The 26,980-nt window shown below is 41.6% G+C and overlaps 2 protein-coding genes across 12 annotated transcripts; one reads left to right on the plus strand and one right to left on the minus strand.

The window, feature by feature from the left end:
• Positions 1-1,059: 1,059 nt before the first annotated feature.
• kidins220b (kinase D-interacting substrate 220b) lies at positions 1,060-22,036 on the plus strand. Of its 10 annotated transcripts, none has more exons than XM_067481172.1 (30): positions 1,061-1,276; positions 3,209-3,367; positions 3,926-4,024; positions 4,194-4,292; positions 4,755-4,853; positions 5,575-5,676; positions 5,788-5,886; positions 5,993-6,190; positions 6,409-6,507; positions 7,383-7,481; positions 7,561-7,659; positions 9,243-9,420; positions 9,732-9,896; positions 9,981-10,160; positions 10,238-10,403; positions 10,904-11,055; positions 11,143-11,432; positions 11,834-11,974; positions 12,471-12,708; positions 13,320-13,411; positions 13,828-13,972; positions 14,445-14,607; positions 14,979-15,157; positions 15,668-15,903; positions 16,802-16,924; positions 17,760-17,789; positions 18,351-18,488; positions 18,587-18,685; positions 19,168-19,398; positions 19,534-22,036. In XM_067481172.1, the coding sequence occupies exons 2-30, from the start codon at positions 3,236-3,238 to the stop codon at positions 20,725-20,727; spliced, it is 5,265 nt and encodes a 1,754-aa protein (XP_067337273.1). In that variant the 5' UTR covers positions 1,061-1,276; positions 3,209-3,235; the 3' UTR covers positions 20,728-22,036. The 10 variants fall into 10 exon arrangements, with proteins under 10 accessions (XP_067337272.1, XP_067337273.1, XP_067337281.1 ...); XM_067481180.1 differs by having other exon boundaries at positions 13,323-13,411; XM_067481171.1 differs by lacking the exon at positions 17,760-17,789 and having other exon boundaries at positions 1,060-1,276; positions 13,323-13,411; positions 16,802-16,975.
• A 460-nt stretch (positions 22,037-22,496) lies between these two features.
• Positions 22,497-25,014, minus strand: id2b (inhibitor of DNA binding 2b). 2 transcript variants are annotated; one of them, XR_010911194.1, is made up of 3 exons: positions 24,530-25,014; positions 24,140-24,379; positions 22,497-23,807 (listed from the first exon to the last, which is right to left on the minus strand). XR_010911194.1 is itself a non-coding variant. In XM_067481281.1 (3 exons), the coding sequence occupies exons 1-2, from the start codon at positions 24,833-24,835 to the stop codon at positions 24,143-24,145; spliced, it is 366 nt and encodes a 121-aa protein (XP_067337382.1). In that variant the 5' UTR covers positions 24,836-25,008; the 3' UTR covers positions 22,497-23,807; positions 24,140-24,142. The 2 variants fall into 2 exon arrangements, 1 of the variants encoding a protein (XP_067337382.1); XM_067481281.1 differs by having other exon boundaries at positions 24,140-24,202; positions 24,530-25,008.
• Positions 25,015-26,980: the final 1,966 nt, after the last annotated feature.

Raw genomic sequence — 26,980 nt, forward strand, 5'->3', positions numbered from 1 at the left:
TTATGAATCGCATGCTCTTATTTGCCCTTTAAACCCTCATAAACCAACAGGCTGAGCAGACTCTTAATAGAAGTGATGAGTAACAGAACATAAATAAGTAACTTAAATAATTTGTGGGTAAAGCATTTTAGTAAGCAGTTGTCAAATTGTTAGTTCAACTTATTTTCTCCTGTTTGTAAATTAAGTATATTTAAATATGGTAGTTCCGACCTGTTCCTGGTAGTTGCGAACACAACAATTCCAGCAGTTGTGTGAGGTAAAGGGTACATTTAAAGTAACCACATACCACGTAGTACAGTACAGTGGTGCTTACAGGGAGGCATGTTCCAGAGGAAAAGAAAAAAAGCAGTCACAGAATTTGGTTTAAACTCGATTTCAGAATTTGAGAGTGAAACAGTGTTCACAGGGCTCCGTTACCACAATGGAAGTGTCAAATTTCATTATAGAAAGTCAAACAAATAAAAACACAAATTCACTACAAAGTTACACAAAACCACCACAGTAAGTCTCAAAGTGATGCAAAGGAAAACAAGACCACCACAAAAAATACATACCAGTAAGACCATTTATGTTCTTCAGGAAGTGTATTTCATTCATGACAGAGGCCAGTTTTAACAGCCTTGTGACTGGCACCCAAGGGGTGGAGTTGCAATTGATTGATTGATCAATTAGATCTAACATCTGACATTTTTTAAATTGAAATGATGTGGGATTATACTATAGATTTAATTTAATAACATCTATTACAAAATATTTTACCATCCAGCTAATTAGTATTAACAGATAAAATAGCCTAATATAGTAACTAGCTAAGACACAGAAAAACAAACTGGAACTTAATGTTAAGTTTATTAGCTAAACAACAATGTTTAGCCAAAATAAGTTTAATTTGCAAGGCGGTGCAACTTATCAAAAGTATTTCCTGCTAAATGCTGCTTTTCTTCATAGAAAACACTGAATCGGCATCACTTTTCCGGAAATGTTCCGTTCAATAAACGGAAACTGGCAAACCTTAAGCTTTTATTTTGACAGCAGCGAACGGAAGTTGCCGTGTGATTGGCGGCCTTGACGCGGCGGCGGGCTGTGGTTGGCTGCGTGTCTGTGTCTGTTGCTCGGCTGTTTATCAAGATGGCTGCTGTTGTTCGGGATGGAGAAGAGTGAGCTCATCCCAACACAGGCCGGGGAAACCACAGACAAACCCGCTGAATTACTGCTGCTGAAACCCGACTGGACCAGGACCCGGATCTCTTAAACCGAATCCAATTCTCTCGTGAAGGTAAATACGCTGGTTTCCGTTGCGTTTTGACCGTCAGCATCCTTTCCTGGCATCGATTAATGTTTGATTGACACTTGTCACGTCGCCGATCCTATCAGGGAAAATGATAATAACGGCTAAACGTTTCTGTACATTCAAAGGAGATAAAACAGAAAATTGTTTGGTTTTTCAGTCAATTTAGATTTATGTCGTTTTTCAAGCGTTTCCTGTGGGAATGACTGCGGACGATGAATCCGTGAATCCTGTCTGACAGCATGAAGGTTATTCAGGTTACTGCAGTTATGGAGCACGGGTACACAACGATCACAGTACCGATAGAGTAACGGTATTTCTGCAAAAAAATACGATATTCTTCTATTCATATGTTAATTCATGTTAATAACGGATAGGGCGTTGCCTCATACTGACATAAAGGCAAAAACATAGGTATGTATCGATAGATGGATAGATAGGAGAAATGCAGTGTTGCACTTACAAAATAGGTAAGAAACAATTCAATTAAATGTACAACATTAATCCAACATTTTTATCAATCATTATATACAGTACTTCTATAAATCACTATTTACTGTTTGTTTGACAGTTTGTAATTGTTACAATAAAACTGCACAGTAACTGCAATTTAGGAGAGATGCATTTGTATTTTTTTAATAATAATTCAACATAATAACAGATGGATAAATACACACATAAAACAGTAAGTTTCCTGTCTACTGTGTAAGCACCTAAACTGAGAACCTGCCTGTTAGTTATTGAACAACTCTGAATGCAGAGTTAGTGATACGCACTAAGGCTTTTATGTGCTCACTGATGGCTAATCAATAACTAAGACCAGAGATAAACTACTACAAGATAATAATCAGCCAGCTCAATTTCAGCTCTCATTGTCAGCTGTTGAGTCTGTGTCAGAGCAGGAATGTGATTCAGAGCAGAGCTGTTTACTCCAGTCACACACACCCCACCACAGCACAAAGCCTTGAACCAACCTGCAACCATGCATAACATCAACATGTGCAGAATAAAGGTCAAAAGGCTGAATAGTCTTTCTCTTGTCACTCCTTTTTACTGCATTACACTATTTGGTATTTATTGTCAGAGATTATCTGAGTGCCTGTTGCTGTGTCTGTGTGCTATTAAAGGGAAGCTATCACTAAGACACATGTTTGAACACTTGCACGTTTGACTAATAAAATAGATTCTGGAAGATTCTGGAAGTTAATGAGTTGTGCAGGAGCAAATAAGAATGACTTCAGTTTTTAAATTTTAATGTGTGACATTAATACATTTATCTGAGCTTATTTAAAAAGCTGAAGCGGCTGAAACTTCAGTTGAAGATGAGGCTGAGTTCTGATTGTCTGGTGGTGTTTACAGAAATATGCCCCTGCATTAAAGAACAGATAATTGATGTCATATCAGTCGGCCGACAGAGGGAAATGTCTGTGTGCTGATCTGAGGTCTGTTGCTTCTGGAGACCAGACTTCAGTCCGGATCTCTACTCTCTGATGCAGGATTTAAATATCACCGAGCACCAACCCTGTGTTTAAATGTCTTCCTGTCTTCTGAACTAAACTATATAAATAAGACTGACAGTTTGACAAATGTGCCTATACAATTTGAACAAACAAGAAGATCCCTCTATGATATTTATTATTTATGATGGAATGTGCAACAATCTGAGCTAGATAGGTTTAATACAGTGAATTAAACTCAGGCCACCCAACCACTAGACCATACGGGACAATCTGGTTCATTAACCATGTCCTCACTCTTTAAAGTTCTCACTTGGCAGAACTAATCTTCATTCTGCCTTTTCATTCTGTATAATAAATCTGATGTTTTACTGCATGATGCCCTTAACATTACCTGAAGGTGAACTGGTTGTTGCTGTGCTACAGATAAACAATTCTTTAAATGAACACTGTACCCTTTCAGTAGGGGGCATAGTGACAGACCGCAGAAATGGACACCACCACGTCCATCAAGATGACCACTCTGGCCATCCAGAACCTGTTCAGCTATGTGGAGGAGGAGAACCTTTCTGCTCTCAAAGCTCACCTGGACCGCTTCAAAGAGGTGGACGGACGCAGTGACGTACGTACATCTTGATTCATTTTTCTTTCAGTCTTACTTTTTTTCTTGTTCTGCATTTTATGTTATTTTCTATTCAGTATTTTTTATTTCATAAACTGTTTTTATGCCTTTTTTTAACGTTTTTTTACATCACTTTTGGTACAATATTAATATATTTATATATTTTCTTTACAGCAAAGTCAGTTTATTTAATCTGGAAAGGTTTATTCCATTGTTTGTCTTTGATTGTAATCGGCACATATGTGATTTTGTTTATTAATATTGAAGTTATTTCATACATCGTGGTAGAGGTGGGCCTACTAGCTGTTACTCCGCCCAGCCAACACGGTCCACCTTGATGCCGGTCCCAAGCCCAGATAAAAATGTGTGTGTGTGGGGGGGCATCCAGCATAAAAACACATGCCAAATCAACTTGTGGAACATGTTCCACTGTACCAAACTTACTTAACAAATTTTTTATTGCTATTTGTTGCTGTCACCTAAGTTTTGTGTACAAAAAACAAACCTTGTTCTTTGTTATGTCCATGTTAATATAGCTATTTGTGTGTTTGTGCACAGAATGGTCAGACTCCCCTGATGCTGGCAGCTGAGCAGGGCAGTTTGGAGATTGTCCAGGAGCTCATCAGGAGAGGGGCTAATGTTAACCTGGATGATGTGGTGAGTAGAACAAAACACATAATAAAAGCAGGTCTCTCCTTTCTGAGCTTTTTTGCCTTGGACACTGTGGTTGCTAGGAAACAGGAAGAGTTAATCAGCATGCCTCTCGTTGTTGGTGATGCCATGGTGTAACCATGGTAACCATCTCTCCCTCTCTCTGTGTTGTCAGGACTGCTGGTCGGCTCTGATCTCTGCAGCTAAAGAAGGTCATTTGGAGGTGGTGAGGGAGCTGCTGGAGAATAGTGCCTACATCGAACACAGAGACATGGTGGGAACAACACACAGGAACCAGAGAACTCATGTGTGCTACAGCTAGGTGGCATCACCTGATAAATTGTCACATTTGCCACCTGAGCCCATAAAATAAACTTTCAGCTTTCCTTTCCTCATTCATACTTTTTTCATTGTTAATATAAAAGAGATTTTCATTTTCATTCCAAATTATCTAATAAAGATCTTGAATAGGCTTATAAGTGACTGGTAACATGAACAAACTATGCACATGACCTCGATGTGGTAAAGAATAACAGAACAATAACTGTAGCCCAAATTTAGATGATGCGGTACAAACATTTACAATGAACTTGTAAATGATAACCCTCGACAAACCCCTATTCCTCCTGTGGATGCCTAGAAATGGAAAAAACTATGAATGATAATAATCATAAAACAGCTGGAATTGTGTTGCGGGAACAGGTTTGATGACATCTGTTACTGTGCTATATCTTAGGGAGGATGGACCGCTCTGACCTGGGCATGTTATAAAGGTCGTGTGGAGGTTGCAAAGGTACTGCTGGAGCAAGGAGCTAATCCCAACACTACAGGACAGGTAACACACACACACACACACACGTACACACGTGTCTATGCAGTGCATTCAGAAGGTTCTCTGAAAGATTTTTTTTTTTTTTTTTTTTTTGCAATTTTGTTATGCTGCAGCCTAATACTACTAATACTAATAATTTTAAGAATGCAGTAGTCAGAATAGTAGCATTTTATGTTGGAGAGGAACCACTTAAATTTGAGCTATTTAAATGGTGGTTGAATAATTTTGACTGTTATATAAAGAATTACGCATTAGTTGGTAAGGTATGGAGTTGTCATAATAACCCATGTAACCCAGTGGCAGTGAATGTAACCCAAATTCACTGTCTTGCTGTCTTAATTATTCACTAGAGGTTAATTGTGGATATTCCTCAGCAAATGCACCATTTTCTCCTGTTTGTCTGATAAAAACTGCAGTTTTAGCTCCTTTTTTTTTTTTTAAGAAACTATAAATGCTCAGTATGCCTTTGCCTTTAGTTGCATCTTGTGCTCAGAACCCAGTAAACCTGAATGTAAGTTTAGATTAAAAAGAACACTCATTTATGATGTGTTTTACAGTGTACCTTTACTGCACTAATGGAGTTTAGAGTCCAGGTTAATGATCAAAGATTAATTTCTTACTAATGAGAAAATCAAAAATGTTGTACTACAATATGAAGTGATTAACACAGGAGAAAATCTCTGATAAATGAAAAATGACTGTTGTCCCTCTGTATGTCTCACAGCAGTACAGTGTGTATCCCATCATTTGGGCTGCAGGTCGAGGACACTCTGAAATTGTCAAACTGCTGCTGGAGCAGGGAGCCAAAGTCAACTGTTCTGATAAGGTAAAAAAAAACATTTCAAGCTAAAAGTTGGAACAGAATGTCCACACTAAAATCAAAGAGTGAATATTTCCAGTTAGTTTGTATAACTACGTAAATGTGTGTGTCAAACAGTATGGGACCACCCCTCTGATCTGGGCAGCCAGAAAAGGACATTTTGACTGTGTGATGCACCTGCTAGAGAGCGGAGCTGATGTCGACCAGGAGGGAGCGGTACAATCACTATCTAGCTTAGTTACTCTCTGTAATACACTGTCTGTGCTGCAGTTATAGTACTCATGGTTTTTAAAACCTGCGGGTTTGGCTGTGCTCTGTGCAGAACTCGATGACTGCTCTGATTGTGGCGGTGAAGGGCGGGTACACGGAGGTGGTGAAGGAGCTGCTGAAGAGAAACCCAAATGTCAATATGACTGACAAAGACGGAAACACAGCGCTGATGATCGCTGCTAAGGAGGGCTACACAGAGATTGTCCAGGACCTGCTGGACGCCGGGACCTACGTCAACATTCCAGACCGGGTGAGGCATCCTCACAGCATGAAGACAGAGATCGCTGCATGATAGATTACTTAAAAAATGTTTTTACTTATAATAGTCAAGGCCAGAAATTAAATAAAAAGCATTTACATGTATCAATTTAATGTTTTAGTCAGAACAGGTTGAAGACTGAAGGGGGCGCTGCTGTTTCATATTGTGGAGCAGGTCAACATGTCTTAAAGTAACTGTGTGTGTTACAGAGCGGTGACACAGTGCTGATAGGAGCAGTGAGAGGAGGTCATGTAGACATTGTCAGAGCTCTGCTGCATAAATACGCTGACATCGACATCAGAGGACAGGTGAGAATGCTGTAATAGTAATTAAGGAATGCAATGGTAAATCTTATGCTTATATAGGACTATTGTCCAAGGCACTTTACAATGTTGCTCCTCAGTCACACACTGATATAAGTATTCACAGCACTCAACTTATTCCACATTTTGTTTTGTTACCTTTAGCACTAATTACAGCCTCAAGTCTTTTTAAGTGTGATGCTACAAGCTTGGCGCATCTATTGTTGGGCAGTTTCTCCCGTTCTTCTTTGCAGTACCTCTCGAACTCCATCAGTTTGGATGGGGATTGTCGGTGCACAATCATTTTCAGATCTCTCCAGAGATCTAGGAAGAGTCCTGGTGGTTCCAAACTTCTTCCATTTACTGATGATGGAGGCCATCGTGGCGCCACCTTCAGTGCTGCAGAAATGTTTCTGTACCCTTCCCCAGATCTGTGTCTCATTACAATCCTGTATCAGAGGTCTACAGAAAATTCTTTGGACTTCATGGCTTGGTTTGTGCTCTGACATACACAGATAACTGTGGGAGGAAAATTATTAATTTGATCCATTTTGGAACAAGGCTGTAACATAACAAAATGTGAAAGTGCTGGGAATACGTTCTGGATGCACTGTAAATCTGCCCCATTAATCATATATTAGGAATGTATAATACTAATTTTACACACTGAAACATTAGTGTTCACAGATCCAAGAGAGGGTTAAACTTTTCCACTGATCAATACATTAATATAAGTTTGACAGAAGACAATTAAAGTAGTTTCCTTCTCTCTTTATTACTGATAGATAAATGATGTAGAGCTACACAAAGACTGTTTTACAGGGTCATTTATTTTGTTGCCGTTTGTCAGTGGTGACGTCTCACTCTGCTTTTTTTTCTAGGACAATAAGACAGCCCTCTACTGGGCTGTGGAGAAAGGAAATGCCACCATGGTGAGAGACATCCTGCAGTGTAATCCAGACACTGAGACGTGCACCAAGGTGAGACCCTGGCACTTGGACCATCAGTATATTGTGTTGCGTGGTTGTATAGATGTTATGAGGTTGTTTCCTGTCCCAGGATGGAGAGACTCCTCTGATCAAAGCCACAAAAATGAGGAACATCGAGACTGTGGAGCTGCTGCTCGATAAAGGAGCCAAAGTGTCCGCAGTTGATAAGGTGGGAGACAGAAATTAACATTAATACACTGATTCCAAGAATGAAATAATGCTTCTAATATTACATTAATCTGGTGTTGAAGTTTGAGCTTCTAAATTAAGGACATTTTTAAGAGTATGGTTTAACATTAGGTGTTTGTCACTTCATACAGTTTAAATAGAACAGTTATATTAGCAAAAGTCTTCAGAGTAATCAACGAGAGAAGAACACACCAAAAATATCTAAAGGGAAAAAAAGCATTAAAGCAAAGTGGAATGAGAAGTTTCCATTTCAATGAGATGAACTATAAAAAAATCTGTACTAAGTGCAAAGGTTGATGGAGAGTTTCTTAAACACGTTTTTGCTAATACTGGGAGTAAGATTGCTGTGAGTTTGGTAGCTTGTGAGACCAAGGAAGAAGATCTTTGCTTGGGATGTAGGGATAACCAGATGCTGTTTGTTGACAGACCACAGTGTCATGGATTCCTTATTAGGTTTTAAGGACCTAAGTAAAGAGACAGCAAGGGTTTAATGCCAAGGGCGATTTTATTTTAGGGAAATTGTTGGGGTGAAAAATCACTTTACAGGAAGGACAGGAAAACACACGCAGAGAGGGGTAAAAGACAAAATCAGAACATAAACCAAAATGCATTAGTGGGGGAAGATAACTGGGAAATGGGATACAACCAAAAAGGGGTGCACACATACTAAAAACCCCAGATCAGGACTAGACAAAAACCTAAAGGTTGTGTACACACAGGAATCACACAGAAGAGTAACTAGTATCATTAAGACACAGTAGTTCAAAGGTAACTTAGGTAATCAGAGCCCTAAACCGAGGCTGACAGACATGGATAAGTAAATAATCATACCTCACTCGAAAGTGGTAAAAACAGAAAGTCCAAACAGAGAAAGGATCCAGAGACCTGCTGTGCAGGAACATTTGACATAATAACAAAGACAAAATGGCAGGGAACTGAGGGGAAAGCTGTTTTAAGTAGACAGGATGATGACAGGCAGAGAGAGCTAAAAGGCATGAAGTAGGCTGAGGGGCTACAAAATAAAAGCTTGGAACAAGGAGAGACGCTGTTGGAGACAGGGAAAAACTGAACTCAGGGAACAAGAGTGTGACAGGGAAAGAGGGATTGTGGACCTGGAAGAGGGTGTTTAGGTGTGAGGTTGCTGCTGAGTTGAGGGTGTTTCCTGAGAAATGAGGCAGAGGTGATAACATCTTGTGTTTGTGTTGCATGTGTAGGCTACTGCAACTTATATGTTGTAAAGACAATCAACCTGCAGCAGCAAATCAAAATGTGGAAGAAATGTTTGTGCCAAAATATGCTCAGAATACAGTAAAATTAAATATACTGTCTTCAGTAGGTTACACAGCAAAAGTGGATGAGCTATGACCAGTTTTTGCACAAGGAGTTGGGTTGATCTGATGTTTCTGTTAATATAGATAAAAAATCTGGAAAAAAAAAGACTGTTTGAGGTTGTAAAATTTTATCATTTAACATTACAACCAGGACTTTTCAACAACATCCACAACTTCCCCTCAGCTCTTACAGTAACATTTATACTTACCTCCTCACCTTTTATCCCATCAGAAGGGAGACACCCCCCTTCACATCGCTATTCGCGGTCGAAGTCGCCGCCTGGCTGAGCTACTACTCAGGAACCCCAAAGATGGCCGCCTGCTGTACCGGCCCAATAAGGCCGGGGAGACACCGTACAACATCGACTGCAGTCACCAGAAGAGCATCCTGACACAGATCTTTGGAGCTCGTACGTTCACACTGAACTCAGAGGCACAACATGCAGGATTGCAACTGTACTCACTGTAGTTGTGTCCAGCAGGACAGCCAAAGCAGCCAACCTAAATCTGAGGGGTCACCACCTAATTAAATAAGGCTGTGGGAACATTTTGAACACTAAATTTCCTGAGAAACATTTAACTCAGACTGGGGACGACAACTCCAGTCTGGTCTTATTTCCTGTTTATTCACAAAAAACGTAAAAAATCTCTGATCTGAGTTGAAAGACCATTTACCTTTGTGTAGATTACATTTACCATTGATCCTTTGCCCCCCTCGCAGGTCACCTGTCCCCCACAGAATCAGATGGAGACATGCTGGGTTATGACCTCTACAGCTCTGCACTGGCCGATATTCTGAGTGAACCCACCATGCAGCCCCCCATTTGTGTGGGTCTGTATGCCCAGTGGGGCAGTGGCAAGTCCTTCCTGCTGAAGAAACTCGAGGGTGAGGTTGTACATACTGTAAACATACTCCCCCATAACACACACCAAATAATCACATATTAACATATGTCTTCTTTCTCCATAGACGAGATGAAGACATTTGCAGGTCAGCAGATTGAGCCCTTGTTTCAGTTTTCCTGGCTCGTTGTTGTTCTGTCTCTGCTGCTTTGTGGCTCAGTCGCCATTGTCCTCGGCTTCACTGTCGACCCCAAACTGGCTATGGCCGTTTCCCTCAGCCTGTTGGCTCTCCTTTATCTCTTCTTCGGTAAGAAACAACATGTGATGTCTGAGAGAATCTGCTCTCTGCAGCTGGGAGTTATAATAAAAGTATGTGTCTTGTAGTGGTGGTTTACTTTGGTGGGCGGCGAGAGGGGGACAGCTGGACCTGGGCATGGCTGCTCAGCACCCGCCTGGCCCGTCACATCGGGTATCTGGAGCTGCTTCTGAAGCTAATGTTCGTTAACCCCCCTGAGCTGCCAGAGCAGAGCACCAGAGCACTGCCTGTCAGGTAACGTGCTACATAATAGATACTTTATTAATCCTATGGGGAATTCACTTTTCCAGCTGCTCAGTTAAAATCACAGCACCACAGTCACTTAGTAAAATAAAGCAATTACATTAAAAAGAAATACAAGTAATGTCAATGAATCAACCAGTGCTGTTAGGAAATAAGATCTATTTACATCAGTCCAATGCAGCTATTCCTCCCCTCCTCATTGATGTAATAAATAGTCTTATGGGTCTGGGCAGGAAGCACCTCCTAAGTCTTTCAGTGGAGCAGTTTATAGAGAGCAGCGTCTCACTGATGGAGCTCTTCTGTCCCATCCCCACATCATGCAGTGGATGTCTGCTGCATCAGATTAGCCTGATAGATTCAGGGAATAAAAACTAGATGAAAACTCTCCCAATCTGGCTAATCGCTCTTCTGGTCTCCTGTCACTCTTGGTGTTTGTGATGACTTAACCATTAGATGTGATGTCACGCTGACATTTTGGCTTCTTCTTGTAGGTTCCTGTTCACAGACTACAACCGTCTGTCAAGTGTGGGAGGAGAGACATCAATGGCCGAGATGATCGCCACGCTATCTGATGCCTGCGAGAGAGAGTTTGGTTTCCTTGCCGCTCGTCTGTTCAGAGTGTTTAAGACTGAGGAGACACAAGGTAACACACACACACAAAAACAGAGTATTCCCCTGTAGATCAGTAATGTACAGTCGTTCAGATTTCTTCATAACTTTATTGTCTTAGGAAAGAGGAAATGGAAGAAGACATGCTGTGTGCCATCTTTCATCATCTTCGTCCTGGTGCTGGCCTGTTTAGTCACTGGCATGGCGCTGCTGGCTGTATTTAAGGTGGACGGCGAGAACCAGACGGTAAACGCTGTGCTGATTGCCATCAGCAGTGTGGTGGGTCTGGCTCTGCTGCTGAACTGCAGGACGTGGTGGCAGGTGACTGACTCTGTGCTGAACTCGCAGAGAAAGAGGCTGCACAGTGCCGCCAACAGGATGCACAAACTGAAGAGTGAGGGGTTCATGAAGGTGGGACTTTTAAAGAGCATTCTTTTGTTTTACTCTGTCAGTGAGTGTCTCAGGACTTGTTTCTGAACTGGGTGGCTGCTTCTTTGTGGGCAAACTGCATGTTAAATACACCACATGTTTTATTAGGACAGTTTGTTTGTTGACTTTTTGGCCTGAATGTTCAGATGTTGTCCAGAGTCACCTGTTCAATACCTGCAGTCAGTCAGAATAAGCTTCGTTGCTGCTTCACACCTGCACGTTTCATCACTTCTTGGTGTGTGCAGGGATTGAAACTGAAAACAAGACTTAATATTTGTGGACTTGAAGTTGCATTTCATTAAATGTTTCCAGCAGCAAGAAGCTTTCATTAGGCAGCAGGAGAAGAACATGTAACCAATCTCAGCCTGGGTGTCACCCTGCAGGTCCTGAAGCATGAGGTGGAGCTGATGGCAAGGATGGCCAAGACCATCGACAGCTTTACGCAGCATCAAACAAGGTTGGCGGTCGTCATTGACGGACTAGACTCCTGTGAACAGGATAAAGTTCTGCAGATGCTCGACACGGTGAGAAGACCAAATTCACAAACCTTAGTTAGGTTCCTGTGATTTTCTGCCTTGACTGTGTTTATAATTGTTTCTGATACTGACTGCATCAGGTAACAGATTCTGCACAGACTCAAGCTGAAACTGAAACTATAGAACAAGTGAGTTAATGTCAAGGCAGGTTTGTCACAAACAGATGTTTTCGAGACTGAGGGGCAAGAAATCAAATCAGTTGTACAGCACACATCTGAGTAACAAACATCTGTTTTCTACAAAAACAGAAAAGAAGCTTTAGTTGAATTATATTTCAATTTTAGACTTCAAACAGATGATGAAACTGTTTCTTTAGTTGAAATCAGATGTGTGGATTAGCATGAGTTTTTATAATTAGAGCAGAAATTGTATTTGGTGGAGATGTCAGAGACTATGCTTTGAAAGGACACGATTCATTCTGTTAAAAACGCTGTCTGTGTGGTTTGCACATAAAGAAGCGAGCTCAGTAATCTTCCTCCTTCAGGTGCGGGTGTTGTTCTCCAAAGGCCCCTTCATCTCCATATTCGCCAGCGACCCCCACATCATAATTAAAGCCATCAACCAGAACCTGAACAGTGTCCTCAGAGATTCCAACATCAACGGACATGACTACATGAGGAATATCGTCCACTTGCCCGTCTTCCTCAACAGCAGAGGACTCTCTAGCGCAAGGAAGATGTGTGCCACTGCACCAGCTAACGGAGACGCTGCCAATGCTGATGGTAACTAACTAAAATGCAATAACCAAGTGTGACTGGCAGTAGTAGTACTTCACAGTATATTTGGAAAACTAAAAGAAGAGTGAAATAAATGTTGTTCAATATGCACAAAAGATAAAAATCCAAAAGTCCAGTTCAAGTTTCATAACCCTTCATTCAGCTGAACATCGAATACAAACACTTCCTCAATAATAAATTATTTAGGGATCAGGAAATTCCTCTGAATGTTAACTGTTTATTAACTCAATACTAACAATTAGACGGTATACGGTACAGTTACCGGTACCGGTATACGGTATAGTTACTACAGTACCCCTCACTGACCACTTTGTGACCTTAAACTGACCTGACCTTCCACTGTCACAAATGTATCAAATAAATGACATGTTCATTACTGCATTGCTATTTTGATAAAGCAGCTGTACTGGACTGTACGACGTGGGTTTTCTGACAATACAAATTCTGAATAATGTGGTTTTAAGTTTACTTCAGGTCAAGATAAAAATAAGTCATGAAAATGAAGTTATGATTGGTAATCACTGTCTTATATTGTGCTCATGAAACAAGCTGACTTGTTTACGCCGTTAATGTTTTTTTCTCTCTGTGTCTGTCAGCAGGTTGGCACGAGGAGCTGGACAGGAAATTGTCTCAACACAGTTTGGGAGAATTAACAAAATTTGGCAGCAAGACAACGCTGAACCGCAGGGTAAGACACTGAGCATGTGTGTCTCAGCTTCTGTTTACAGCAGCTGAGAAGTTTTTTAATTCAGTAAGACATAATCGTCACATGACCTTTAGTTTGGGATTTTTAATCACAACCTTTCTCTCTGATCCAATTAAGTCCAGCTGCTCCCATAGAAGCAATTTGTTGTGTTTTTAAAACACGAATCAGACAGAGGAGCCAAAGTTTAATCTTGAGGCTCTGTGAGTGTAACAGGTTATCAATGTAAATTACAAGAGATTACTCAGGTAATATTTAATACTCTATTAACTGACTTTAGTTTCTATTCAATTCCACCTATTATTTGCAGGAGAGTGTGAGCAGCCAGTCCATCAATCAGTCTTTGTTTACTGTTTGACTGACCTGTGTATATGATCTTGACCTGTGTTGGGTGTGTCCAGGACACGTACCGCCGGCGTCAGGTGCAGCGCTCTGTGACTCGTCAGATGTCATTCGACCTGACAAAGCTAATGGTGACGGAGGACTGGTTCAATGACATCAGCCCACAGACCATGAGGAGGCTGCTCAACATTGTCTCAGTCACAGGTCTCACAATAAATAATTTCTTTTTGTCTTCATCATACTTTAAGGTCCTGATTTGGCAAGTGTCAGGGAATCAGACCGATGGCATTTTATCACATTAGTAAAGTACTGTTAGGATTTGAATAGAATTGATGGAAACACACGTTTTTTAGTTTTGGTACACCCTTTTCAGGAAGCACAAAAGTGTTTAGGGCAGGTGACTAGGGTAAAAACATCCTAACAATAAATAGTTTGAAGAAACGGCCTAGTGGAGACCACTGCTACTGACTGCAGAGGAGGACGAGAACAGAAAATTTAGTTTTTAATTAGTTCGTGTTCCCACACGAACTTAGTATTAGGGTGATGACATGGTTAAAGGTTTGGGTCAGGGTTAAGTTCAGAGTTTGTTAAGTACTGCTTACATTTAAAGTTGGGGTAAGTGAATGGAAAGTCCCTATGGTGTAATACAAAAAAGGGTGTTTGTGCACACACGCAGGTCGTCTGCTGCGAGCCAATCAGATCAGCTTTAACTGGGACCGCCTGGCATCTTGGATCAACCTGACAGAGCAGTGGCCCTACAGAACATCCTGGCTCATCTTGTACCTGGAGGAGACCGATGGTGTCCCTGACCAGGCCACGCTCAAAACCATCTACGAGAGGTCAGCGTTCGCACTCAGGCAGCTTGTTTGTTTAATACCAACACCATTAGCGATTCCATGCTGGGATTCAGTCAACCTGATGAAATGAACCTTTTAATGTTTCATCTGCACTGTGAAGATTTTGGGATGAAAATAAGCAATTAAAAGAACAATGTCAGACTTAAAATTTTCCCCATATTCCAAATATTTGGTAATATTTCATCATTACTGATGTCTGTTTAAATATCCTGCAGCAAAACAAATCAAACTGTCATTTTCCTGATACTGTTTGATTAAACTGAACATAATTAACACAATGAAGACAAATGATCGGACCTCACAGGGAAATCATGAGGAGAGTATCTGAACCCATCCTGTTTTTCCTACTTCAGGGTGTCAAAGAACATCCCAACCACCAAAGACGTGGAGCCTCTGCTGGAGATTGACGGAGACATCCGGAGCTTTGAGGTCTTTCTGTCATCAAGGACACCAGTCCTGACGGCCAGAGACATCCGGACTTTCCTGCCCTGCACCGTCAACCTGGACCCCAAACTCAGAGAAATCATCGCAGGTAATACTCCCTTCACTACAGAATAGTTTTTTGTGTGTGTGTGATTTTAATTCCATTTATTTCGGCTTGTTCTGTACGTTGTAGGTGACCACCGCACATCATATTGTCCGCACACTATTTTTCTTCTTCTTCTTCTTCTTTTTAAATACTGGATCCAACCCACTCCATTTTTTACTGGGCTTGGGACACTGACATTGCACAAGCTAGAGGTGCACTGGCTTGTACAACCTCAGCGATGGCTGTGTTAGGCAGTTTTTTAGGGGGTTCAATGTCTGGCTCAGGGACACTTTGACATGTGGCCAGGGGAGTCAGGACAAGAACTGCTGAACTTACATTGGCTGATGGGTGGTCACTCTATATACTCCTAAGTCACTGCTGCCTGCACACTACTACTAAAATACTACTGATAAAAAAAAAAAAAAAACTACTGCAAGTACTGCACTCAGTACCTCAACCAGTTCTTTATTTTCTCTAGTTCTCTGATGCAGATTGTTTCTCTCTCTGGCACAGATGTTCGTGCGGCCCGGGAGCAGATGAACATGGGTGGGATCACATACCCAACCCTCCCTCTGCAGGAGGCGCAGGCCCGGCCCACCTCTGTCTACAGTCAGGTGTCGTCGACATGCTCACCTTCTGCCTCCTTCAGTGGACCCTTCAACCATCCAGCAGGGGGCATCATCTCTCCACAACCTCACAGTAGCTACTACAGTGGCATGGCAGGACCTCAGCACCCCTTCTACAACAGGGTAAGTGCAGGCTCCACCCATAGATACCTGATGATGTCATACAAGTGCTGGGTAATTCTAAGTCCGAATTTGTCAACCATCGGCCCTGACTCATCTTCTCACCTGGCTGGTTGTGCGACAGGTAATGCTGTGATGTCATCACCACTGCCACACACCTGGTTCAGTTTTACCATTTATCATTGTGTTTTTTTCTTTAGGTTCAGTTGGATTTTATTTCCTTTGTGTTGTTGAATGAGTTCTGTCAAGCCCTCCTGTGTTGTATCTCTGCTGTCATTTGCCCGAGCATTATAAAATCAACTAAATTTCGAACTGTCCCAGCAGGATATTTGCTCCAATCTCTCTAGAATCTGGGCTCAATTATCTAATGTTTGCTTAATAAAATATCAGAGTTGTGTTTCTGTTGCCCTGAGGCTGCATCTTGATGGGATGCAGCATCATAACAAACAGGCAGCGCAACATAAAACAGCAGCTGATCAACAACATAGCAGACAGTGCAGAACAGAAAATAGCTAGATGCATCATGTTGAGTTGTTTAGCATTTGCCAAGTAAAGCAAATGTTTAGTCCACCGTTTTATAACCAGGGAATGTGCTTACAGTTTAATGTGAGCTTTACACTGCACAGTGTAGAAAAAAAGTACATTTCTAAGTTAAGTAGTAAGTAAGTGGAAATGTTTGCATCACGTGTATTTTTGTGATATATCTAAACCATCAGATCCGGAGATCAGTGCTGACATGAAGCTGTATCAGAGAGCTTTATATGTTGACTCATTTCCACTTCTTGCTGGGGCTGAAGTTAAACTTAAAATCCCAGGGACAGCAGTGATTTTTTTTTTAAGTTGCTTCCTGCTTGTTGAATCATTTCCATGAACATTATTTTAATTTCCCCCTCCCCCCCAGCCATATTTCCCCCATCACCTTTACCAGCTGCCACGTCCTTTTGTGGCCTCCTACTACCCATCATACCTTCACCCACGCCCGCTGCCTAAAACCTCCTTCAGCAGGAGCGCCACAGCTGCACCTGTAAGTACAACACCTGAGACTGATGACCACATTCAGCGACAGCTTTTTAATGTGAGATATTTTTAAGAAGTAAAACCATTGGTCATTTTCATCACAGCTATGTAGTTTGTGGTAATAAAAGATTGTAATGTATAAAAATAAACCTCTGTGTTAATATCTATCATGCTAAAAATATATATTATTTTATTTTTGGCACATGTGGGTATTTGGTTTATTTTTTCTTTTCTTTTTCTTTCTTCTCTTCTCTTGACAATGGCTGACTCCGCTTCCTGTGCTTCCTACCCTTGTTTCTTCTCTGTAGTTTGGGACCCTGCAGCCCGAACCATCCAAACTTGTTATGTTAAAACAGAGAAACTTCAATTTTGCTTTCTTTTTCTGACTCCCTGAAACTGAAAATAGGTGCTGATTACTATTAAGTACTCAGAACTTTTACTGAAGTAAAAGTATCACATGATTACAAGTAAAACACCTCGATAAAAGTATTATCAGATAAGTGCTATGGAAGTATCAGCTACTTTATATATAATTAAATCATAGTCCAGTTGCTTCCAGCCTAGAGGTTGGGCCCCTCCAAACGTTTCCAGATTGATCTGGGAAGCTGCTGAAAGATTCATGAGGAAGAAAAAACAATGAGAAGTTTAAAGGAAAAAAGTTCCCATCACAATTCTGAGGTTTCCGTGTTGTTCATCGACAATCCACCACTGTTGAGCATTTCTGCACTTGCTCCTATTCAAAACTCATCTGTTTCCTAATGTTTTCTCTCCACCTGTGTTTCATTCCTCACCTGTCGTCTCTCTCTGTGTGTCTCCATCTTTGTCTCTGGGTTTGTCTGCAGTATAAAGTTTCATCTTTGAAAAGAAAGCAGGTATTGAACTCTCTCTTCCTTCTTTCCTTTCTTCCTTCTCTTGCTGCTGTCCTCCATTCAGCTCATGCTTCTCTGAACTGCTCTGCCTACTACAACTCCCAGCATGCACCTTGCCTGAACTACCTTGTAGCTTCAGTAGCACCCGTGCAGTACCCGAGTTGCTCACTCCCCACACAATTCACAGCTGTCCTACCTCACCCCTCCTCCACCCTGTAGCAACTTGTTTTTTCTGCTCTGTGTTAAGTATGAAGCGTTATTTTGTGTTTGTATTCTTTTAGTTCTTTACAAAAGCTAAATATGAAAAGATTTAGATAAATAATAATAACAGACAAGTTTTGCAGTGTAACATTAAAACACATCAGTACTGTTTGTGTCATTCATTCTGGACATTTGTTTTGCAGAGTTTGAAGCTGTTTCTGATCCTGTGTTAATGTCTGACTAATGCCTTTACAGACACTGGTTCACTTGACTGTTCATAAGCTGAAAATGCATGTTTAATGTACAGGTGTGTGTTTTCTGGGATTCTGACCCCTGTGTGTGTGTTTGTGTGTTCATGTTCAGGGTTCGGCTTCCATCGTGTCAGGCACTCCGGCCATCCTCCTCAGCTCCATGACGACCGAGGGTGTTTGTGAGCGTGTGCGGCAGATCGAAGGCATCGACCAGAGCATAATAGGACAGTACATGGCCACCATCAGGAAGGTCGGTGGCTCAATGAATGTTTCAAACTCTTCACATGTGGAAAGTTCTAATGTTTTTAAGGGCATTAAATTACCAATATTTTTCTGACCACTTTTTAGGCGAATGTTAATGGCAGAGTTTTGTCTCAGTGTAACATCGACGAGCTGAAGAAGGAGATGAACATGAACTTTGGAGACTGGCAGCTGTTCAGAGCCACGGTCAGTCTAGAAACTGAAAACCGAATTTTAATATTAAATGTTTGCGCATTGAAGATGGAACACTGCAGGGTTACTTAGGTACAATAAAATTATTGCTTTAACAGCTGCTGCAGTAGCACGAACAAAACTGGTGACAACTGATTAGTCGGTTTTGCAATATAGATTTTGTGACTGCAGTTAACTTTAAAACTGAGAGTTTGTGATTATATTCCCACAGCACTTGACAACTTTTCAACTGAAATTACTGAAACTATAATAAACTAAGATAAAATAAAAATAAATCCATAAAATTAATGAAACTACTGATGAAAGTCATTAAAACTAAATGAAAATTCAGAATTTATTACAAATATTGATGACATATAAAATAGAAATCTGATTGAACCTAAGGATCACGCAGTTTACTTACTTCTTTTTTGAGCTGCAGACTCTAGATGTCAACTTCTCAAACTTTAATTGTCTCTTTTTCCATCCGGCTGCAGGTTCTGGACATGCGTCAAATTGAAACTCAAGTGCTGCATGAGGAAGCAGCTAGTGAGCAAGGCAGTGTTGCTGGTGGTCACATCGACACTGGAAGGCGAGCAGCGGCTCCTCCTCACGCAGGCGCTGCAAACACGGACGCGTCACCAATGTACAGCTTTAACCTGAGCTTCGAGGAGCTTAGCACAGTGGGACTGGATGAACCGACACGACAAGGAAACATGCAGTGGATGGTAAGTGGGACGTGTGGGGGTTTCTGTAGAGGACATCTTTACAAACCATGTCTAATTCAGTTGTGACTTTGTTCAGAATGAAAAATTGTTGTAAACCTGCTGCAGACTTAAAAGAAACTGTTCTTCTGTCCTCAGGTTGGCGCTCACCGAACTGTCAGCATGACCAGCCTGAACTCCCAGGAGTCCTCCAACGACATCTCCAAGCTGACGGAAAAGCAGCAGTCAGAGTACCGCAATGCTTACCAGGAGTACATCGCCCAGATGGCTCAGCTGGAGATCGGTGGTGGCGTGGGCAGAGAAAAACCCGTCCAACCACAGCCGGGACAGTTCATGACATCATCATCTGAGGACAAAAGTAAGGATGGGTCTGAACAGGATGGACGCAGATCCTTTACGAAGAAGAGCACCAGCAAGGCAGCAGTAGATAGTGCAGACTTTGCCTCTAATGGCGATGCCCTGGACCCCATCACAGAGGAGGATGAAAAGGGTGACCACGGGTCTTCCAAGTCCCTGCTTACCCGCAAAACCTTGGCTGAAAGAGGCGGGCTGTTTCAAGGTGCCCCTGACCTGAAGCTAAAAGCTGGTGGAGGCCTGCGCTACCAAAAGCTGACCAGTGATGACGAGGAGTCCGAGGAGTCAGATAACGCCCCCCTGCTGAAAGACGGTAAGAAGGTGGTTGATCCCAAACTGCCCAGTGGATCACTGGCGCTGAAAGGGAAGGACTACCTGTCAGACGCCATGCTGGACAAGAAGGACTCATCTGACTCTGGTGTTCGCTCCAACGAGAGCTCTCCCAACCACTCGCTGCAAGATGAAGAAGCGGATCTGTCCCAGCTCGAGAGGTCCAACCTGATCGAGCTGGACGAGGAGACCATGGCCAGAAAACGCGGCCTTCCCAGCAGCCTCAGTGGTCTCCAGGACCCCGCCATCGCGCGCATGTCCATCTGCTCTGAGGACCAGTGCAGCCTGCTGGCCAGCAGCCCCGAGGAGAGCTGGCCCTCATCCAAGACCTACAACCTGAACCGCACTCCGAGCAACGTGACACTCAACAACAACACAAATGTCCAGCAGGGCAACCGCCCCCGGCAGCCTGCAGAGGGCTCCACCTCCTCCTCCAACCCCACCTCATCCAACAGTGATATCATCATCACCCCAAGCTCTGAGACCACCGGGACCCCTGGGATCACCACCACCAGGCCAGGGCCAAACAACGAGAATGTTAGAGTGGTTCATCTGAAAAGGGGCCTGAAACCTGGAGACCCGCCCGAGATCTGCACTGTGTCCTCCGACACCGTGACCTTTGGTGAGGAACGCGAGAGCATCCTGTGACCTCACGTTGTCCTGTGGAGCTAAAAAGAGCACTGAGGGTCCACCAGGAGCCGCCATCAGCCTTCTGAACCGGAAGCTTCTATTTTCTCTCTCTTTTTTTTTTTTGTCCTTTCGGCTTATCCTGTGAGTTCATGGTTCCAAAAATTATAGTTCAAGACAACATTTGATGAGAATATTGAACAAGTTTTAAAAAGCGATGAGTTTAGAAAATGTTTGATGAGTCAATAGAGAATAGGATTCATTTTTCAAAGCTGTTTGACAAAATTTCAGACATTTTGGTCTTTAAGACACAGTCAATACAGTTTTACTGTCGATTACAGAACTGAAATTTAAGTGAAGAGCGGCTGCTGGTGGACTGGTAGTTTTATCCTGTGATGTGATCATAAGTCAGTGGTTCTGTGCTGTTAGATGCATGCTCACAGTCAGTAGGTAAATGTTAGCAGGACGTAGCCACTTTGTTCGAACTAGAAGCTGCTGCATGTTGTTATTGTGTTGCCTTTCGGAACCAACACCTCAGTATCCAAACTTATTGCTAAAACTGGGAAAAAAAACATGCTAATTAGATGTGTAGGTAGGTTGAACCAGGTCTAAATTAAAGTGAAGTGTGAGTAAATGGTGAACATCACACTGGAAACCTCGCGTTTGGAGACATTTTGCTAATCATTCAGTGAAATTAGGTGAATCTAATGGCAAAAAAATAATAATTTTCCTAAAATACCTTAGTGGGCTTTACATATTTTAAGTATTTTAAAGATGAAATCGATGAAACGTTGACTAAATTTCATGTTTTAAAATACACTTAAATTACATGACTAAAATACACATTAGGTGTAATTTGAAAAACTAAAAGACACTTACACATTCTGCAGTGAGGAGAAAGACTTTCAAAAAGGAAAAATGTTTTAAGCCTAAATAAGTTCAGTGTGAAACTTGGTGAATGTGTCAGTAATCAGTATTAACTAGTTATTAGATCAGTATCAGTTTAGTGTTTGTGCTTTTTACGTGTAGAGACCAAGTTAGTTGTTATTTAAACGTTGAGCCAAATGAACAAATCAGTGATTGTGTTTCCTCATCATGGAGTTTCGTGGTCAAATTCTTAAACAGAGCTGATGCTGAGAACTGGGGGATTTTACGTTTGTGTTGACACACCAGCTGTAGCAATTTGTTTATTTATATTTTACTTATTTCTCCAAGTTGAATTTGTTGGTTCCATCTTGTTTAAGGTGAAATGTGTTGATTGGCTAAATATTTTGGGGTGTGGGGGAATACAGGACACTTTTTTCAGTTTCACAGATCAAACAATTAATGTTTAAGAAAAACGGCAGAATTCCTAAAATTATTACTTGTTTAAATTTGACTCAAATACAGAATTACAGGGTTTTCTTGTGCTTTAAATAGGTAGTAACTTATCTTCCTGGGGCCACTTTGCTTCTTTTACACTTTTTAACTGATTGTAGAAGTTTGTTTTATTTGGAAAAGCAGTTGTACAGTAATAGGCTCAGCATCAGACCTTTGTGTTCATGTGTTACACTCAGTGCTCTTCACTATCACGTCTTTAATCGTGTGGTTACTCACCTGCAGGTGAACCTGTTTTGCACCACAATAAATAAAATCTAAATGTTGAACCTTGATGCTGCTTCACGACTTCTTTACTTTAATTAATCTGGTTACATTAGAAAAGATTAGGAAAATGGTAGTATTTCCTACACCATTCATCCAATATTTCAATAAATTATGAAAACTGAATACTGATTAAGCACATTGTTTTATTTCAAATCCACTGTGGTCGAGTACAGAGTCAGAAACTTCAAAATTATGTTACTGCACCTGCATGTCTACTACATTTCAGATAGAAATATTGTTTAGATTTTTACCCTTTTACGCTGAGGGTACAGATAAAAATGCATAAAGTGTTAAGTTGGGTCTTAACTTTGTCTAACATTTGCTTCCAGACACATTTATTTTTCTAGACACAAATTTCAGTGCAAAAGCACATTTAAACTAAGGCTGAACTGGGATTGAAACATTATCAGTCTTTAAGTTTCATGCTTGTATAAAGTTGAATTTAGTGATTATATAAAGGTTTATAAAATGTTTTAGTGTATTTAAAGCTGCAAAGCAACCGGATATTTTCCATCTTAAACTTTAAACCTGAACAGGAAACCCTGAATTACTGCTCTCGCTTCCACCTCCTCCTGTCACGTTAAAAGACAGACCTCAGAATCAGCTGGAGGCTGCATGAGCTGTGGTTACATGATCTAAATCTGCACAAAAAAATACTGAGGAAAATAAAAACTAAGTGCATTTCCTAAAGCATTTTCAAAATAAGAGCAAAAGCAAAGCTTCTACTCTCAGCTAACACAGAAAACTGTAGTGTTTAATAGTATTTAAACCATGTAGTGTCAGGTTCCCCTTGTGTTCCACATTCTCATATTGTTTCATTATATTTATAATCTTCCATAACGGGCTTAGAGCTCTCTCCAAACGTTTGTCCCACTGTGGGTGACTCAATATTGTTGACAAAAAGGAAGTTCACCCCCTGCAGCATCAGACAATTTTCTGATTTGCATACAACTGTAAAGGATTCCACCACGTGTAACTTCAGTAAAACAAAAACAAATAAAAATTTACCTTGAACAACTGTGAGTATTTCTACTTCCTGTGGTAGAAACTAAGTTTAAAAAAATCCTAAAGATCAAATGTGGGAGAAAAGTGCCGATTTGTAGAGAGTCAAGAGTCAAATAAAGTCGGTCATGCAAGTAACGTGAAATATTTAAGCCCCAACAAGAAGAAATGCTAAAGTTTCATTTACACTGTTGGCTGATTTTGTCTTATTTTGGTAACAGCAGACAAAATGTCCAGGACCTGTTTGTGTCTTTAGTTAAAAAGTTAAGGTTCTAAGACAGGTTGACACAAACATTAAACCTTCTGAAGACAGTCCGTCCACATCTGAACATGCCGCTGGTCTCAGTCTGCTCAGGTGAGAATAAAAACCTTCAGATTGGACAGATTCTGCTGCGAGGACTCAGACAGGAAGCTCCACATCCTGCAGAAACGACCTGTCATCTTCTCCAGCAAACCTGAAAACATAAGTGTTTCAGTGACGGGTGAAGGTGGTGAAACCTCAGGACTCAACGTGAACTACTTCCATGATCTGTGTGTCTCTGTCCTCTCATACAACCTGATACACTGGACCTTTAGTGTCTTGGCAACAATTAGAAATATGCATCTTAACATGGATTTTTTAAAATACGTTACTCGAAAATCAAAAAGGTCCAGTGCATCCACTCAACAACTTCAAAGTCCACATAGTGAGACATAAACTGCAGCCTTCAGTTAGTGAGGAGACAACACAGACCTGAGACCTATTAAAAGCTTAGGACAGAAGACACGTGTGTGTCTGCATTCTCACCAGTCAGAGTAGCAGTGTCCAGCTGTCCTCAACGTCAAACTCTTTTCTGGGGACCTCAGTGGACTGAGACAGACAGAAGAACCACAAGGTCAAAGGTAAGCCCTGCAGACCTCACTGATTTTCACTCTGGGTCTGGAATAAATTTGCTCTGAAATGTCTTTTTATCTGGGGACAGACTCCTGGTCGACATGAGCCACAGCATCAGCTGGTTTATATTTTCTCTGTGGCCCCAAAGTGAAACTAGGGACAAAAACACAACCGACACCAAAACTAAAATCTTGGAAAGCAATAGAAAAAGCACCAAAACCTGAGTTCAGTTCACATTAGTCCACAACTTTCATCCAGAAAACCTGCAGCTGATCACTCAGTACCTCATCAATAACCTGTTACCTGACACATCTGGAAGCGCTGTGTCCCTCCGGGCTCCGCGGACGGGTAGGAGGCGTCCAGCTCGGTCTGCAGGTCCAAGATGTAGTCGATGACGTGCTGCAGGATCTCCACCCTGGTGGCGGGTCGTCCGGGCGGCAGACCGGGTACCAGCTGCCGTAGTAGCCGGTAACACAGCTTCATGTCCCGCAGCAGCAGCACCGGGACCTGTGGGTCATCCGCCGGGTTCTTGTTCCGGGAGAAGTCCGGCAGAATCCTCCGCCGCCTCCCCTTCCTGCCCGCAGAAAGCACCGGGATCCCGGTTCTCATGTCTCCTGTCGGACGACGATTTTCACATGAAGAACACTGATCCTAGTCCCGAGACGGCGCGCGTGTGGGCTTCTTATAGAGCTGCTGCTGCCTGTGCTGGACGCTGAATGGCTCTCACCAGCTGTCAGTCATCTCACCCACTGAACCGATTGGATCCCGAATAACCAGCCAGGGAGTTCGCCAGCTCACCTGTCACCTGTCTGATGCCGGAAACGAGTTTGTTCTAGTACTTCTGCTTCGTTTTGCTCTAAAAGCTGTTGGTGAATTTTTAGGTTCAACAAATGATGAAATGAAATGATGAATCTATAAATATTAATAAAATAAGAAAGCAGTGCTGAGTAAAAACAGGAGTCAGAGAAATAAATGTTTAAATAAATGTTTGTTTCCACAGATGAGACATTTAATCCAGCGATGGCATAATGAAATTAAAGGTTATGACAAAATGTGCTTTCATATCAAAATTAAAGTAAAACTAAAACTCAGATAATTATTTAAATAAAATCACAAACAAGTAAATATTTATATATGTATATACATATACATAGAATATAGAAATATTATAAAGTTTATTAAAGTCGGACTTAAAATTTGCTGCAAGGGAAGTTCTGAGTTTACTTAACTCTAAAAGTGTTGAGACATTTGATGCAGGAATCACAAATTTATAATATTAGTAAATTGATGTCATGTGGAGATCAAATTCACCATGAAGCTTTTGAACAGTTTCAAACCAGCTGCTATCAGACCACAGGTAACACTCAGCCAGAAAACGTTTACTGTGAAGGAGCTGGAGGACTTTTATTGTGAAATATCTGCCAACATCCTACATTTTCAATTTAAAAAAATGACACAGCTAAACGTTTTGGGTTTTGACAAGTTTTCAGTGAAATCGAGACGTACGTCCATTCAGTCTTTTACATTTGTTTTTCCACGATCCTTTCAGGTGTTTACTGCCCTGTGCAGGTCAAAGGTCGTCCACCGTCACTTGCTCTGGATGTAAATCAGCTCGGTCCAAGAACTGAATTTAATGACTGATTTTAATGTGAATGATTAAAAACAGAGCAGAGCTCAGGCTCAGCTCTTAAGATCAGAGAGGACACAACACAGAGACAACAGCTGGACTCAGACGATTAACATGAGACAATGGATCCTCCACAGAGTTGCGAGCTGGAGGGTGGAGGTCATTCTGAAGAGCTCTTCATCGGCACTCAATCAGCCTGTCTCCGTCCAATCAGACAACCTTCTGACAACTGGGACACGTGTCTGTTCCTTATTTGATTAAGGAAGAAAAACAGATTTTTAAAATACAGCAGTGAGTAAATAAAGAGTTGAACAGTTTTAAGGTTTATGTACATTTTATATCAAACGACACAATAACGCAACAAATTCCACGGGAAACGCTCAGACTTGCTGTTATCTCCTGGTCGGTTTCTGGTCTCATCACTGTGATGGTGCAGAGAATGGGGGGGAAATTCTTCCTCTTCTTCTACTGTTAAATTTCTGTAGTTCATCATGGAAAAGAGAAATCATAGACAAACAAACTGAATGGACTGTGTCCAACGAAAGCTGAGACCTGCATGGACTTGACCCTGCTCTTATGGTCCTGTTTTCCTGTGTTAACCCACATAGATCCAGTTTGGTCCCTCTTCTTGACAATCCTCTGATTGTTCCTTTTCCTCTGTTGAACTTTATCCCTGCAGCTTCCTCCTGCTCCTGTTGCACTAGAACACGTCCACCTGGTTCAAAGTGAAAACCTGAATGCCAAGCGCAGATGTCCAGGTGCTCTCTGTCCGCAGAAAAGATGCATTTATAAAGACAAATGTGACTAAGTTGAAGGAAGTGATGAGGTTTCAAGAACTTTTTATTTCTAAATGCAGCAGAACTGTGTTTCTTATCAGACGGTGTGGGTGGAACCAGTTGGACAAAGGATTTCCCTCTGATATCAGGCACTTGGGGCTTGTCCCTGCTGTCTCTGTGCTGCTTTCCTGCTCAGGAAAGGATCAGTCTGATCTGTCTTCTTTTCCTGAACACGTCCAAGCGATTTTGTCCAATGCAGAGACGTAAAGTAAAATTGTGTATTTTAGACTTATTTTACTATATGCTACCTCCAGTCCGGTCATGATGGAAAGTTCAGCAGTGGAGTCCCCC

This window comes from Channa argus, chromosome 17 (assembly GCF_033026475.1).
Source record: "Channa argus isolate prfri chromosome 17, Channa argus male v1.0, whole genome shotgun sequence".
Taxonomy (NCBI): Eukaryota; Metazoa; Chordata; class Actinopteri; order Anabantiformes; family Channidae; genus Channa; species Channa argus.

Excerpts from the sequence above, each read along its gene's own strand:
- id2b (XM_067481281.1), bottom strand. The coding sequence starts at position 24,835 with ATGAGAACCGGGATCCCGGTGCTTTCTGCGGGCAGGAAGGGGAGGCGG. Across the intron at positions 24,203-24,529 it reads AGCGCTTCCAGATGTGTCAG|TCCACTGAGGTCCCCAGAAA; the intron begins GTAACAGGTTAT and ends TGTCTGTCTCAG.
- kidins220b (XM_067481170.1), top strand. The coding sequence starts at position 3,236 with ATGGACACCACCACGTCCATCAAGATGACCACTCTGGCCATCCAGAAC. Across the intron at positions 11,056-11,142 it reads TAAGACTGAGGAGACACAAG|GAAAGAGGAAATGGAAGAAG; the intron begins GTAACACACACA and ends TTATTGTCTTAG. Across the intron at positions 13,412-13,827 it reads AGACAACGCTGAACCGCAGG|GACACGTACCGCCGGCGTCA; the intron begins GTAAGACACTGA and ends GGGTGTGTCCAG.